Below are 13,879 nucleotides of genomic sequence, written 5' to 3'. Positions count from 1 at the left end.
GTCAACACACACCATCCGATTAAAACTAAAATGTTTCAAAAAGCAGGTCTGGTTAACTGTGTTTTGTTTTACAGTCGATTTTGACTTGAATACCATTTTGTATTTGCGCCCATTCTTGCTGATGCATTTGGACATTTCTGGTCCAGGTTGTAAAACATTGTGCTTTTCTCTTGATCATCAGTGTCATGAGTTGAGTGCTCTGTAGCAGGAACAATTTCATTTGTGTAAATGTTGATGTTACAACATAGGACAAGATATTAATCCAGAAAGAAATTCTTGTGCCAGAGATTGCTCAAAAATGAGAACTATAAAAATGTAAGATTATAAACAAAAGCAAATATTTAAAAAAAAAAAACAGAAACAATATAAACAACAGGAAATACGAAAAGGAATAATAAACAAAAACAAATATAAAAAAACTGGAACAAAATAAACAAAAGAAAACATAAAAAATTGGAACAATATATATAGGCTACAATATAAACAAGAAACATCCTCAAGAGTTGAATTTACCACAGTTGCATATAATGTAGTAGTGATATTGCTTGGAATGAAAATGACAACAAAACAACAGAGTAATACTTGAATAGGGAATGAATGTAAAAAAAAAAAAAAAAAAAAAAGGACGTAATGAAATTAAGAAGTAAACTTATGCACATGATATTAAACATGGGGGGCAAAGGTCTGCATATACTGTTGCTTATAAACTTGTTAAGAAAGTTTTATTTATTTATTTTACTTTTTGCTGATTAATTATGTCTCACTAAAAATATATTCTAAAATGGCATCAGAATATTTAATTCTTGAGTGTCTCAGGGCCTCCCCACTGAATGTCTCCACATGGTGAACAGATTTTTGAAAAATGAAGAACTGTGTTGGAAAAAGGTGGAAGAGGGAGGATGCTAAAAGACAATACCCACCAGCCACAACCTGTCCACTCTGCTGCTGACTGGTAAGAGATACACAAGTATCCACTGATGTACCAAAACACTACAGAGCAGTTTCTTCCCTCAGACAGTGAGACTCCTTAATTCATCCTCCACACTCCACCATAAAAAATGTTTGTTTTTATGACTTACTATTTATTCAAGGATTAAAAAACAAAGAGACAAAGGGATGTGGTGGGCCCCGACTGTGCCCTCCCAATTTTCTTTTAGTCATTGCCCTTTCTCCTAGAGTCACAATTCTCCCATGTCTCTCCCAGTTTCTGACAAAATTTGTTATCACAACCTGTATCTGGCACTGTGCAGTGTGTATAAACCCATCCTCCACTGTAAGGGAGAGACAAAGCCAGAAATGAATATTAGAAGAAGGAAACAATCAGGTTTCAGACATCCAAAAGACAAACAAATCCCGTTTCTCACGGAAAGTTTAAAAGGACAGGGGCACATTGTTTGTCTAAGATCAGTCCAACATGTCCTTAGAGAAAAATGTGTAACATATTCACTCAGTTCAGTTTAGTTGGCTTTGCACATAAACAGACTGTAGAAATTTGCTTTTAGAGGACTACTTTTTATTATACTTTGCGTATTTCAGAGACTGTACTTTTACATAGAAGTTGAATCAGTCCTCTTTACATAAGTATCTGTTCTTAAGTAAAAATATATGTGCTTGTGCTACCTCTGGTAATTTTATGCTGAAATCAGAGCTGAGGGACAGGGGGAATGTGTGGGCGTGGTTTGGAGCGAGCGCTCGCGTGTCACTCAAGTCAACCCAGCTGCTGGCACGCGCCTCCGGTGACGTGATGCGCACGCAGCAAAAGTTTTTAAACGGTCTGTTGTCCTGCAGAGCGCACACACACACACACCGCTCCTTTTACAAGAAAAGACTCGTCAAAATGTTTCTCCGCCTCAGACGCAATATTCGCCTCGGCTGAACCCGCCATGTAGCCTGTGCGCGCGGTGCGGAGCTCTGCGGGATATTTTCGCGGGATCTTGCGGGATCGGGAGCAGCAGAGCGCGCGCCTTTGCTGGTGTTGGTGTGCGGGATCCGGTGATCGCCCGGGCGGACAGGAGGACCATGCTGCGGCCGTGGGCTGCGCACTGGATCGCAGCTGTGCTCCTCTGTGGGGCGGTGGCACAGTACTCCAGCGACCAGTGTAGCTGGCGAGGAAGGTGAGGATGAAGCTGGACAAAGGACTTGTGATCATCTCAGTTTAGGAGCAGATATCATAACAACCAGTCGATTATAACTTCAGACTGTACTTTTATCACAGGAAGCAAAGAAAACACACGTCCAGCACATCAGTCAGGAATGTTATAGTGATTCCTCTAAAGGAGTCCATACGGAAATCTAATCGTTTTGTGCTTTGGACTTTAATCTATGGATATTAAATTATGAAGGAGTCATGAAAGGAACTTGAGAGGGAGGTTGTGTCTTTGAACTGGTTCTGTGGTGCATTACTCGGGATTTCAGTGGGTTCAAAGGGGTAATTAGACGCATGGATGTTTGATTAAGATTTTCATGTAATCCCCAGGAAGATCACTGCAGGGTCAGAGTAAAACCAGTGACTTTCATATTCTGCTGCGGTAGAATCGAGTGAAGTAGAAACTAGTTAAGGATGCCTTTGGCCGCTTTGCACCACTGCTTGTGGTGACTAGGGGAGACCGGGGGAAATTGTAACACACTCAAGTTTCCTACAAAAAAACTGCTTTTAAGGTTTAAAGTTACTTTTTGGATGTTCAATTTTTTTTCTCTGCTCTTATTTTGAGATGACTGTGAGTTTAAACTTTTAATCAACTTTTAAACTATTTAATCTCTTGGTTATTTGGTTAAAAGTGAACATGAACAATGTTAATATTGGTGTTGCTAGCATACCAGATTTTATCATGGCTGCAAGATCAGGGGCAGCTGTAACAGTGTTACTATTCAGACTTCAACTAACCATTATTTTCTTAGTCGATAAATCTGTCAATTTTTTTCTTGCTTAATCGATTAGTTGCTTGTGCTATAAAATGTCAGAAAATGGTGAAAAATATTGATTGGTATCTCCCAAAGCCCAGATAACGTTCTCAAATGTCTTGTTTTATTCACGACACAAATTCAGTTTGCCTTCATCAAAGATTAAAGAAACCAGAAACTTCACATTTAAGAAGCTGGAATCAGACATTTTTGACTTTCTAAAAAATCTAAAACAGATTAAACAATTATCAAAAAAGTTGGTGATTAATTTAATAATTGATCATTCGATTAATCGTTGCAGCTATAGTTACTATTAATATATGCCCAATGTATGTGTCTTGTTTGTCTCATAAACACATTTCCCTAAATTAAAATGTAGAATTACTTTTAATCAATTCAAATAATTAAAGTTACCACTAGAATAGCTGCCTAGTCCTCTACAAAAACAGAAGTAGACATTTGCATTGAATTCACACATGCTTGACATCAAACAGAATTTGAACCATGCACAAAAAATTTTAAGAAACATTATAAGATACTGCAGCAATTATTTGATTACATTGAGGTGTGCTTATGACGTATGACTTCTTTTTTTTCAGTGTCGCAGTTTCTCCCAATTAATGTAATTCATATCAACATCTTTATTAAAATCCTTTTACACAATCAGTCTTCTCAGAGAGGAAAATATCTGAAAAGCCGATTAAATGTGGACAAGAGGTGCATTGATTTAACTTTAAGGTTCTCCATATAGTACTTAGTATTTATCGTGTTCTTCCTTAAAGATTCTGGAAATGTACTTCTGATCAGAGGAATGTCTCTGCTCCAGTTCCTATCTTAAATAAATACAGCTATATGGCCTCTTTGATCACTCCTCCAAGTCACCAAGTCATAAAAAATGACTTCACACTCTGTGTCATAAAGTTTGTCCGCCTCAAACTTTTAACGGCTTAATAGCCCAATCAGTTCCTGCACATCAGAGACAAGCGACCACATCCGTCCAAGGTGAAGGATTTGTTGGCAGACAGCTGCACCAGAGTTGCTCTTAATGAATGTTGTAGTATCATTAAATCCCTTCCATATGTTTCCGTAACTCACATAGGAACACTTTTAGGGCACTAAAGACCTGGATCCAAGTTTCCTTATTGTTGGTTGTGTGATGACTTTGAGTATTTGATTCCAGCAAACTATTCTCAGCCAAAATATAAATGAACACTTTTGTTTTTTCTCCCATTTTTAATGAGTTGAAATGTAAAATCTCTTTCTATGTGCACAAAAGGTTTATTACTCTCAAATATTGTTCACGTTTTTAAAGTCTGTGTTTTTGAAAACGCCTCCTTTGCCAAGATAATCTGTCCACCTGATAGGTGAGGCGTAAAGAGATGCTGATTAAACAGCAGGATTATTGCACATGTGTGCCATGGACTGATGTTGGTAAAATGCCATTTTAAAATGTACAGTTCGATCTTGAAAGACCACATTTTTTTCCCAGGTGGGCAAAGTCAGGACCCACCCTACACTGCCTGTGATTGGTTTACCCTGATATTCTTACCCTAATCCTAACCAAACACTCGTCATGCCTAAACCTGACCACAAAACATATATATAGACGCCGCATTGGCCTTTGGACCATACGTTGATGTCGCCACCATTTTTCTTAGATCAAGACTGACCTGTGAACAAATGCATGTAAATGGGGGAGCTGTGTTTTTTCTGGATATAAAGAGCTATAACATTTATTTCTCAACTTATCTCAGTGAGTGTAGTTATATTCAAGGGTTCATGGTTGACATGGAGTGAGGAATTTAGGAAGTCATGACTTTGCCCTCCTGGGAAAAAAAAACTGGTATCTTTTTCCCTATGTGAAGTAGTCATAGTTTGGTGCTTATTCAATGTATTTTTTCAAGATCAAGCTGCACATCTTAGAATGTCCTTTTATTGTGACCAGCCCAAGGTTCACCTGTACAATAATGCTGCTGTTTAATCCGTACCTTACATGCCACACCTGTCAGGTGGATGGATTATCTTGGTAAAAGGAGAAGTGCTCACTAATGTGCATTTTAACAAATTCGTGACCAAAATTAGGGTGAAATAAACTTTTAGTGAGTGCAGAAGAAGTCTTAGATCTTTTACTTCAACTCATGAAAAATGGGAGGAAAAACAAAAGTGTTGTGTTTATATTTTTGTTGAGCATATTTGCATGAATGTGAAAAAAAAAATCTGCCCCCAACGGTTACAAATGTTGTGCATTTTCCTTCAGTCATAGTTTAAAATGTTGTGTAATTGATTCACAGTTCAGAACTAATAAGATAGATATAAAAAGTTCAGTTCACCCCAAAATTAAAAATGCACATTACCCCTGGTCTGCAGCGTTGTTGATCCATCTAGATTTTTTTGGTGTGAGTTGTAGAGATGTGTGTCTCCTCTAAAGTATAATGGGACAAAATGGCACTTAGCTTGTGGTAGCGTCTACCAGAACTACTTAAGAATCATTCGTACAGGAAACTGCTCATAACAAGGTCTGTGGTTTATCTTGAGTTGCTGGGTCATGGTCTTTTGAAATAGGCACTTTAGTTGGGGTTTTTAAATGTATTTTTTGGTGCTTTGAGCACCACAAGCCGAGTGCCATTTAGTTCCTTTATATTGGAGAGAAGGCAGACATCCCTTTAGCTGATCTCTCCAAAACTGCAACTCACATTAAAAATATCTAGATGGATAAACAGCACTACAGGCCAGGGGAAAAATAAGCATTTAAAGAAATGGTGCACAAAGTTTTTAATCTGTGAAATTCATAATGGCAATTAATTGATTAATGACAAATCATTAACATTCCTGCTGCCCTCTTATCTGCAGTGGTTTGAGCCACGAGTCTCACCGCAGAGACGTGGAGCAGGTCTACCTGCGCTGCTCTCAGGGGTCTCTGGAGTGGCTCTACCCCACAGGAGCCATTATTGTCAACCTGCGGCCAAACACAGAGCCCTCATCAGGACTCACAGCAGGTCTCCATGTGTGCATCAAACCCCACACTTACTCCCAGGTAGAGTATGGCATCAGAGTCAGATTGACTCACACACTCAACAAGCAGAATATTACCATTGCTGTATGATGTATTTGATGGACAGAGCTAATATGTGTCCTGCTGTTCCTTTGTGTTCAGGGCTCTCATGTGTATCTGGAGCGTGCCGGAGATCTGACACTGCTGCTGGCAGAGGAGGACCAGGCTCGGGGCTCAGTGCACTGTTTCAGCCTGGCAGACGGAGCTCTCTTTGTGGAGGCCGTCCCTCAGACAGACATCAGTCGGAGGATCACAGCTTTCCAGTACGAGCTGGTGCCAAGTCAGGGGCCCGGGGCACACATGTACCCGTACCTACACCCTGGTTTAGGTAAGAGAATGCATGCACCCATTCTTTAATATATATTATTTACATGTAGGTTAGAGAGATACAGTCTTATTTGTAATGGATCAAGAAAGTCTTTTTCACTCATAGTGTATCATAAAATAAAATGTAATTTCTAGTTATTTTGAATAATATACAATTTAAAAACTGTGTGTTAACAGTGATACTGAATGTTGTTGTCTACTTCCATCATGCTAGTTTGTAAAAGTTCATTATTCAGTTTCACTGTACTCCTACAAATTCATGGTGTTTTATTTTTTGACTTGGCACAAATCTCAGGTGATACACTGTTGAATCATAATAGCTTTGATTCTTTTTTCCTGATGGTCAATTTTCAAACCTTAAATCTGTCTGAAAACCCTAAGTTTTCCACTATCTGGTGTTGGGAACTTACAAAAAATGGTTTACGGCATGTAGATCAGCCTATGTTTACATTTTCTCAGGCAAAGTTAGTTAGCCGGTTAAAAAAGCAGGAGGAGATTTCTCTTAAAAAACATGATGAAATTCCTTTAAATAGCTTTAAGTGCAACTTTAAGATACTTGTGTTCTTGCTATTAGAAAGAAAGTAGTTCTGGTAGATTCTACTGCAGGGAAAAACAGTACAGATTGATAAATGGCACTGCAGGCCATAGGGAAAACATGTTTTTTTTTTAAATTTTTTGGTGAACTGTCCCTTTAAACTCCTCATATATGACACAGACCGTCTTCTCACTAACATTTAGTGACGGTGACTAAAGGCCACGTCACTGTTTCACCCTGTTTCTTCATCTCACTTTCATGCTCTGACACCCTCTCCTCCCCCACTTCCTCCACACTCCCTTGTCTCAGCCAGACTTAAGAAAACAAGCAGCCAATCAAAAGGTCACGTTAGGGTCGAGCTCAAGGGCCAGCCAATCGTCTCTCAGCTGTCAATCAAGAACAGACACCCCTGACCCCACATGTTCCCTTCCAACAAAAACAGGGAACTTTGGGTAGCCCACCCATATGAAGCGGCGGTCTGGTAGAGGGGAGGGACAGTGGGTGGAGAGGAGGGCTGGACTGCTGTCCTAATGAGACAGAAGAAACCCTGTCCAAGCCTGTCTGTCTGTCTGTCTGTCTATGTGAGTCTGGACATTTTATAGCTGTTTTTATAGCTGACGGGGTGAAGGGGTAATTCTGTGATTAGGTCTCCTCCCTCACCTGCTGTTCTCATTCACATACTCTCTTGATGTCTCTTTGGTCTCGGAAGCACACACCAATAAAGAGACAAAGAGCGAACAGGAAACAGACAGCGTGAAACATTTCACAGGATGATGCAAAAGCTAATGAGCAAAGAAAGTGAAAATAAGAGCATCTGTTGAAGTATTTCATGTTAATGTTTTGACATTTTCCATTTTAGTCACCTGTAAACCCTGTTCAGATGAAGAGGTCCTCATGGCTGTGTGTACCAGTGACTTTGGTAAATACATACATACACACAAACACACATGTACACACTAAAAAAATAGTTCGACCCTTTGGGAAAAACTCTTTGGGAAAAACTCTTTGGAAAACCAGAGTGAGATGAGATTATAGATACCACTCTCATGTCTGTGTGGCAAATATGAAGCTACATCTAGAAACTGGTTAGCTTAGCTTAGCATAAAGACTGGAAACAAAGGGAAACAGGTAGTCTCACTCTTTCCAAAGGAAACAAAACTTCATGTGAGTCCTTATGCTAAGCTAAGCTAAGCTAACTGGCAGCTGGCTCGAGCTACATATTTACTATAGTAATAGCTGCTCATCTAACTCTCAATAAGAAAGCAAATACAGTAATTTCCCAAGAAGTCAAACTATTTCTTAAATTCCCCATGAAGTTAAAATTGATTCATATGTGTATTGATCTATAGACCACCTATATGCCAGTATGTGACGCAACAGTGACAAAAAAGTCATTTTGTAGATATTGTCTGGTATTTTTAATGGTATTTCAGAGTTTGTCATTTTCTGAAAAACAATTAAAAACTGTTGATGACTCAGTTAGTGTCCAATTAAATACTTTCTCACTTAGGACATTTCCAGAGCATGGTAGGAGAATACATTCATGCTCCAGAGCAGACTGGAGTGTTTCTGAGGGGCTCACTGTACAGAAGCACAACTTGATCACTTCATTCACTGATTTCGGGTGAAAGTGGATCGTGTTTTATGGAGAAAGGTTTCTCCTCTGATGTCCTCCAGCTGCTCAGCGTCAGTTTTCACTGATGTAATGTGTTTCCTGATGGACAGATATCTTTAGCTTTGTTGTTAACGCTGCTAACTGTAACTGTCAGCTGCTTGCAGGCAACAGAGCCGGGCTCAGCAGCCTCCCTGTCAACACGACCAGTCACACAGCCTCCAAGACCATAGCTTCACTTTTCACAACTTAGTTAACCACTGACTGCAGTTAGCTAAATTAGCCATGATCAAGCCCTGTTTGAGCCATGCATCTTGTAACAGGACTTCAACCATAAACACCTTCCCCTGATGGTTTTCTGTCTCCATTATTCATAAGTTACATTTTTCACTGGCAGAAAAAATTAATTTTCCATCATTAATTCAATGCGTACGCAGGACGAGCCTCAGGTAGCCAGCCAGAAACTGGCTACCATGTGGCAAAGTATAATATCATGATTACTATATTATATTAAGCAAATTACTTAAAACAGCTTTTGTATAGAAATGATTCTGTCCTAAGCCTTGTGATGCATGGAAGTGGTTGCTCAGTGTAACTGTGTTTATGCCTGCACCTAACACCTATTTTCATAGTAGATTCATAGTTTTTTGCTGATAAAATGTAAGAAAATTGTGAAAAATGTTGATCAGTGTCAGATGACATCCTGCCTTTTTCCACAACCCAAAGATATTCAGTTTACCGTCACAGAGGAGTAAAGAAACCAGAAAATATTCACATTTAAGAAGCTGGAATCAGTGAATTTTGTTTTTAAAAAAAGAACTCAAACCGATGAATCGATTATCAAAATAGTTGGTGATTAATTAAATAATCGATTAATTGTGGCAGCTCTTATTGTTATCGTATCGATCATGAGACCATTGTATTTGTCTTGGGTTTGCTAACATTAGCCACCATTAGCTACTGGTCATACCAGACCCAGTAAGGCTGTAGAAGTAAAACCCTTGAGTGTGTTGAATTGAGTAAGGGTTTGTTTTATTCCTTTTGATTCGTAAAGTCCATTTTCAGCAGTTAGTCACACTTAAATATGAGCTAACCTTAATCTTCTCTTCATCTCTCCTGTTCCTGTCTCTGTAGCCGGCAGTGGCATCTTTCAAGGTGTGTCATCAGGTACTGACGACCACGCCCCTGCTGTGGTGACTCTGAGTCGGCTGTTCCGACAGAAGAGCAGGGTGTTTGCTTGGAGTGGAGCCAGAGGGCGGCGTTGGAGTGGACGCATCAGTGTTCCCACACAGTGCGGCATGCATCCTGGAGGGGATGAGTACCTTTTGACTGGCTCTGTTCATTTTGGTGAAGCCTGGCTTGGCTGCGCGCCCCGCTACAAGGACTTCCTGAAGCTGTACATGGGAGCAGAGAAAGCGGGAACAAACCCGTGTCAAATAGACACAGCCTGAGAGATCTCCTCATGGTTCTGGGTAAAACAGGGTGGCGCACTCCTCAAAAAAGTCCGTGAGAAAGACGCAAAGAGGAACAGAGAGACAAACAGGGTTATGACCCACCGAACGTCATTAAAGACTACTTCTGCAGACTCTTGTCAGTGCAGTGCAACTTATTGTTGTCTTGCAGCAGAAAAGACAGTTTGACATTTGAACATTTTACCTAAAATGTCCCCATTTGATTGTACTTGTATGCTGTGTGTGTAATTGTGTTTGTGCATGAATGAGACCTCAGATGAATGAATGAATGAATGAATGAATGAATGAATGAATGAATGATGAGCTTAAATTAATTTTGTGCCCACCTGGCTTAAGTTTTTATTTCCATGACGATACCGCTTGTGTGATCATTCTCGAAATGAAAGGTTGCTTTGTAAAAAGCTTTCTGTAAAATTTAGGAGTCTTCTGACAGAAGTGAACAGTTTGCAGCTCTGTGAGTCTTTATGTACTAAATGTGTGTGCGTGTGCGTGTGTGTGTGTCTGTGTGTGTGTGTGTGTGTGTGTGTGTGTGTGTTTAGCTAAAGAGTTCAAATTGTCTTTATATTTACAGAAAATAAAAAAAAAGCCATCATTCAGCATGTCTTTCTGTTTAATTTCTAACAGGTCTAAATTGTATGAATCCATTTGTGTGTGCAGGTCAGTATGAACTGTATTATCTGACATGAGGATGAGCATTTTGTCTCCATCCCCAAGTAGCAGATCATACATGTTTAATCTCAGTCTGTGCTTTCTTCACTGTTCTTAGTTCTTTAGTTATTTTAACTGTGCGTTTTACTAATGCAGGACGAGGCTGTTTAGCAGACAGCGCTGTTCTGAAAAGACTCAGCTTGGAGCGCATGAGTTTTGGAGGTGCTGCGTTATTCCAACAGAGACTCTTTGGTTGCTGTGATACTTGATACTTGCATAAGTAACAGGTAATCCATGTTTCACAAGCAGCAGCACAAGCAGATACTGATGAATTTTTATCAACAAATACTGAATATGAAAATGACGGCACAAAGTAGAGTAGTTTGTTCGAGTCCTGCTTTAGATGAAGGGAAGGCTGAGACACGTTGGGAAAGAGGACAAACCTGCCACTCTGTGTGGGTTCATGGGATATTGTGGAAATATATGTTGCTCTCAGTGTAAACAATTAAAGAATATGCTTGCTGCAGGAAAAAACCCTTTGGTGGACACAGCCCCGTAAACTGTAATTTGTTTACAACTTTAAAAAGTAACAATTTCATTTATCCTTTTACATGAATGAAACCCGAGATACAGGCCTAAGTTTTCCTGCATGCCTTACAACCTATAGTGAGGGCCGGGATCCACAGATTGGGAACCAATGGTTTAGTTGAATATAGTCTTGTCTGCCTAGTTCCTTCATCTTTCATCCAGCTGAAATTCGTGCAAGTTAGAATCTATGGCCCTGAGTCCTGTCCGTCCTGACCCAACTCTGCTGTGTGTAAATATGAAAACACTTTAGTAATATACAAATAAAATGTCTAGGAGTCATGGTTGCATATATTAACAGCCTTGTATCTATGCGTCACACACACTGTGGCACACTGAGGCTCAGTGTGGTCGAGGTGCAGATAATTAAAAACAAATGGCAAGTGAAGTTGTTAGAGCCAAAAAAATGAAGGACCAAAAGTTACCAGCCCCTCAGTTGGGCCACATGGATGCAAACAAAGACATACTGTCCACCTAACTACCCAAAAGAAAACACCATTATGAGTGTTCAGTGACCATTAGCTGGCAGGAGAGCAGCAGTGCGTCACTGCTGGCGTAGCTGCCCCCGTGGAGCTTTGACGAGCCACTGTTCTGGTTGGCATCCCCTTTTCCTTTCTCTGTGTGTGTTCATGCTTTTATAGCTGAGAGAGAGAGAGAGAGAGAAAAGCAAAACAAGCAATTATATTTTCCAACACAACAAACTCATTAGTTAATGTTAATATTTTTTCCCTTGAGTCTCATGAAAGCAGACTCCTGAGGCCTAAATTATCACACGTGCTTAAACTAAGAGCACAAATGCAACTAAAACCAGCATCTCTTTTATTTCACAGAAGCATTTACAGCTGTTGATACTGTAATTTGAGTTACATTGTAGAGAGGCAAATTCACGCTCTGGTGTTTCCCATGAGACCTAACCTCCGAAAAAATATGAACAGTAGTCAATGGCGAGAGACAAAACTTTTTTTTTTTTTAATTCCATTTGAACTGTGCTACAAATTACTCATGTGATGTTTGTCAATTTAAAACAAGTCAAGAAAGTCCCAGTTTGTGGTAGGCTTGTTGTCCTTTGGTCTTACAGGAAACTGCTCAGTGAATTACAACCCTCGTCTAGCAAAATATATGTCATGGTCCACTAGATGTACATGCCATGTACACCTATATGGATATAACTGAGCCGTCGCTTAGCACGACCTGCCTTAGTTACTGTTGCTACGTCTGTCAAGCTTTCTCATACTGCATATATGTAATTTTGGAAACTATGAACTCTTAATAAAGACATGGGAAGTCGTGTTCACAATGCTGTGAGCTCAAAGTTTTCAGAAAACGTCTAGTTTACGATGTCATGAATACAAAAAGGGGAGTGGGCATTCACATGGAGTCTTCTTGTAAACACTGTAAACACAATCCCATTTGAAGGTGCCATTATAGTGATAAAGTGGCAGATTTGATACCAAAATTCACCATAAGTTAAAGCACCAGTGTGTAATAATTACAGGAATTTATGTACATAAATGAGATATATTATATATAAGTATGTTATTTATTATTATCAATCAACGTAAACTCATAATCTATATTTAGAAATAGCCATTTATAGTTACATACGGGCGGGTCGCCTTACGGAGATCATCATCCTGCGCTGTCTACGGCAGCGCAGAGCGGACAAACTGCACTAACAGTGAGTCTTGGGAAGCCCATGGCGACCGCCGCAGTGTAAACACGGAAGTAGACGGGGAGGATAGACGCGGGTGATTGCTGGCAGACCATTTAGCGTTGTGAACCTTGACTGGCACAGTTTTGACAAATGGAGGATCATACATACACTGTACCAGAACAAAAAGCAGCGGACAGTGAATCCCCGTCATCCAAGAAGCGGAGACGCGAAGAAAGTAAACACAAGCATGACAGGAAACGGCGAAAACACGAATCAACATCGGCATAGCGTTTACACGATGGAAATCGCTGATGGAGGACAAACGTTTTCACAGTGACGCCGAGGTTGCCTGTTTTCTGCTGGACAGGTAATTCATCCTACACACATAATTGTAGTTTGTTGTGAGATAGCTTTCGCTCGCCATTTTGTCCGCTGACAGCCACCGTACTCTTGGTGAGAGAGGGGCGGTGTCGGGGTAAATACTCTTAGTTGCAATCTAAGGTTTGAATGCTAGATGCCACTAGAAATCACACACTTGTCCTTTAATAGGTGCTCGATTTCACAGAGAAGTAAACAAAAGCAGCTTCTTGTATCTGGTTGATGATGGATTTTGTCAGCTAAAATGATGGCTAGCAGATTTCATAAGTGTAGCTAGCTAATGTAAGCTAATGTTCAAGCTTTAACTCCTCGAGTCGGCTGAGAAATCGATTTCCATTTGACACATTTTAAAATGAAAACCCTGTAAAAGGCCTTTAACTATGTTAAGCTACTTAGTGGCTGTCCACATGATATAATAAAAAGGCTAGGCCATGAATTTGGCAAATGCAGTGGTAAGTAGCTAACATTAGCTGAAGGTACTTTAGACAACTTTTTTTTTCCCAGGATGGTGAAGGAATGACCCAATCTGCCTATATTTGTCTTGAGCATGAAACGTTGTTCATCCAGTCATACTAAACAAACTATGAAGGTCTAAAATTCACTTTAAGTGCTGTTACACTGACAGTACAGCAGCCATTGTCTTCTAAACACCATGCTGAGTTGAAGTCTCTACTGTTTTCAGAATGTGATGAACCTTTTTATATAATTCTGATGA

General features: G+C 39.9%; 1 protein-coding gene across 1 annotated transcript; it reads left to right on the top strand.

Moving 5' to 3' along the window:
• Window positions 1–1,762: 1,762 nt before the first annotated feature.
• On the top strand, window positions 1,763–10,181 carry metrnlb (meteorin like, glial cell differentiation regulator b). The gene is made up of 5 exons (XM_084716067.1): window positions 1,763–2,114; window positions 5,752–5,935; window positions 6,056–6,281; window positions 7,675–7,734; window positions 9,562–10,181. The coding sequence occupies exons 1-5, from the start codon at window positions 2,020–2,022 to the stop codon at window positions 9,876–9,878; spliced, it is 882 nt and encodes a 293-aa protein (XP_084572193.1). The 5' UTR covers window positions 1,763–2,019; the 3' UTR covers window positions 9,879–10,181.
• The last annotated feature ends 3,698 nt before the right edge of the window (window positions 10,182–13,879 follow it).

Source organism: Lutjanus erythropterus, chromosome 3 (genome assembly GCF_056507025.1).
Source record: "Lutjanus erythropterus isolate fLutEry1 chromosome 3, fLutEry1.hap2, whole genome shotgun sequence".
Taxonomy (NCBI): Eukaryota; Metazoa; Chordata; class Actinopteri; order Lutjaniformes; family Lutjanidae; genus Lutjanus; species Lutjanus erythropterus.
The sequence above is the reverse complement of the archived record's forward strand: the minus strand, read 5'-3'. Positions and strand labels throughout refer to the sequence as shown.

What these genes read in the sequence shown, in the direction of transcription:
- metrnlb (XM_084716067.1), top strand. Translation starts at nt 2,020, where the DNA reads ATGCTGCGGCCGTGGGCTGCGCACTGGATCGCAGCTGTGCTCCTCTGT. An exon ending in CAGTGTAGCTGGCGAGGAAG is followed by an intron (nt 2,115 to 5,751) that starts GTGAGGATGAAG and finishes TCTTATCTGCAG; the next exon opens with TGGTTTGAGCCACGAGTCTC. An exon ending in TGTGTGTACCAGTGACTTTG is followed by an intron (nt 7,735 to 9,561) that starts GTAAATACATAC and finishes CTGTCTCTGTAG; the next exon opens with CCGGCAGTGGCATCTTTCAA.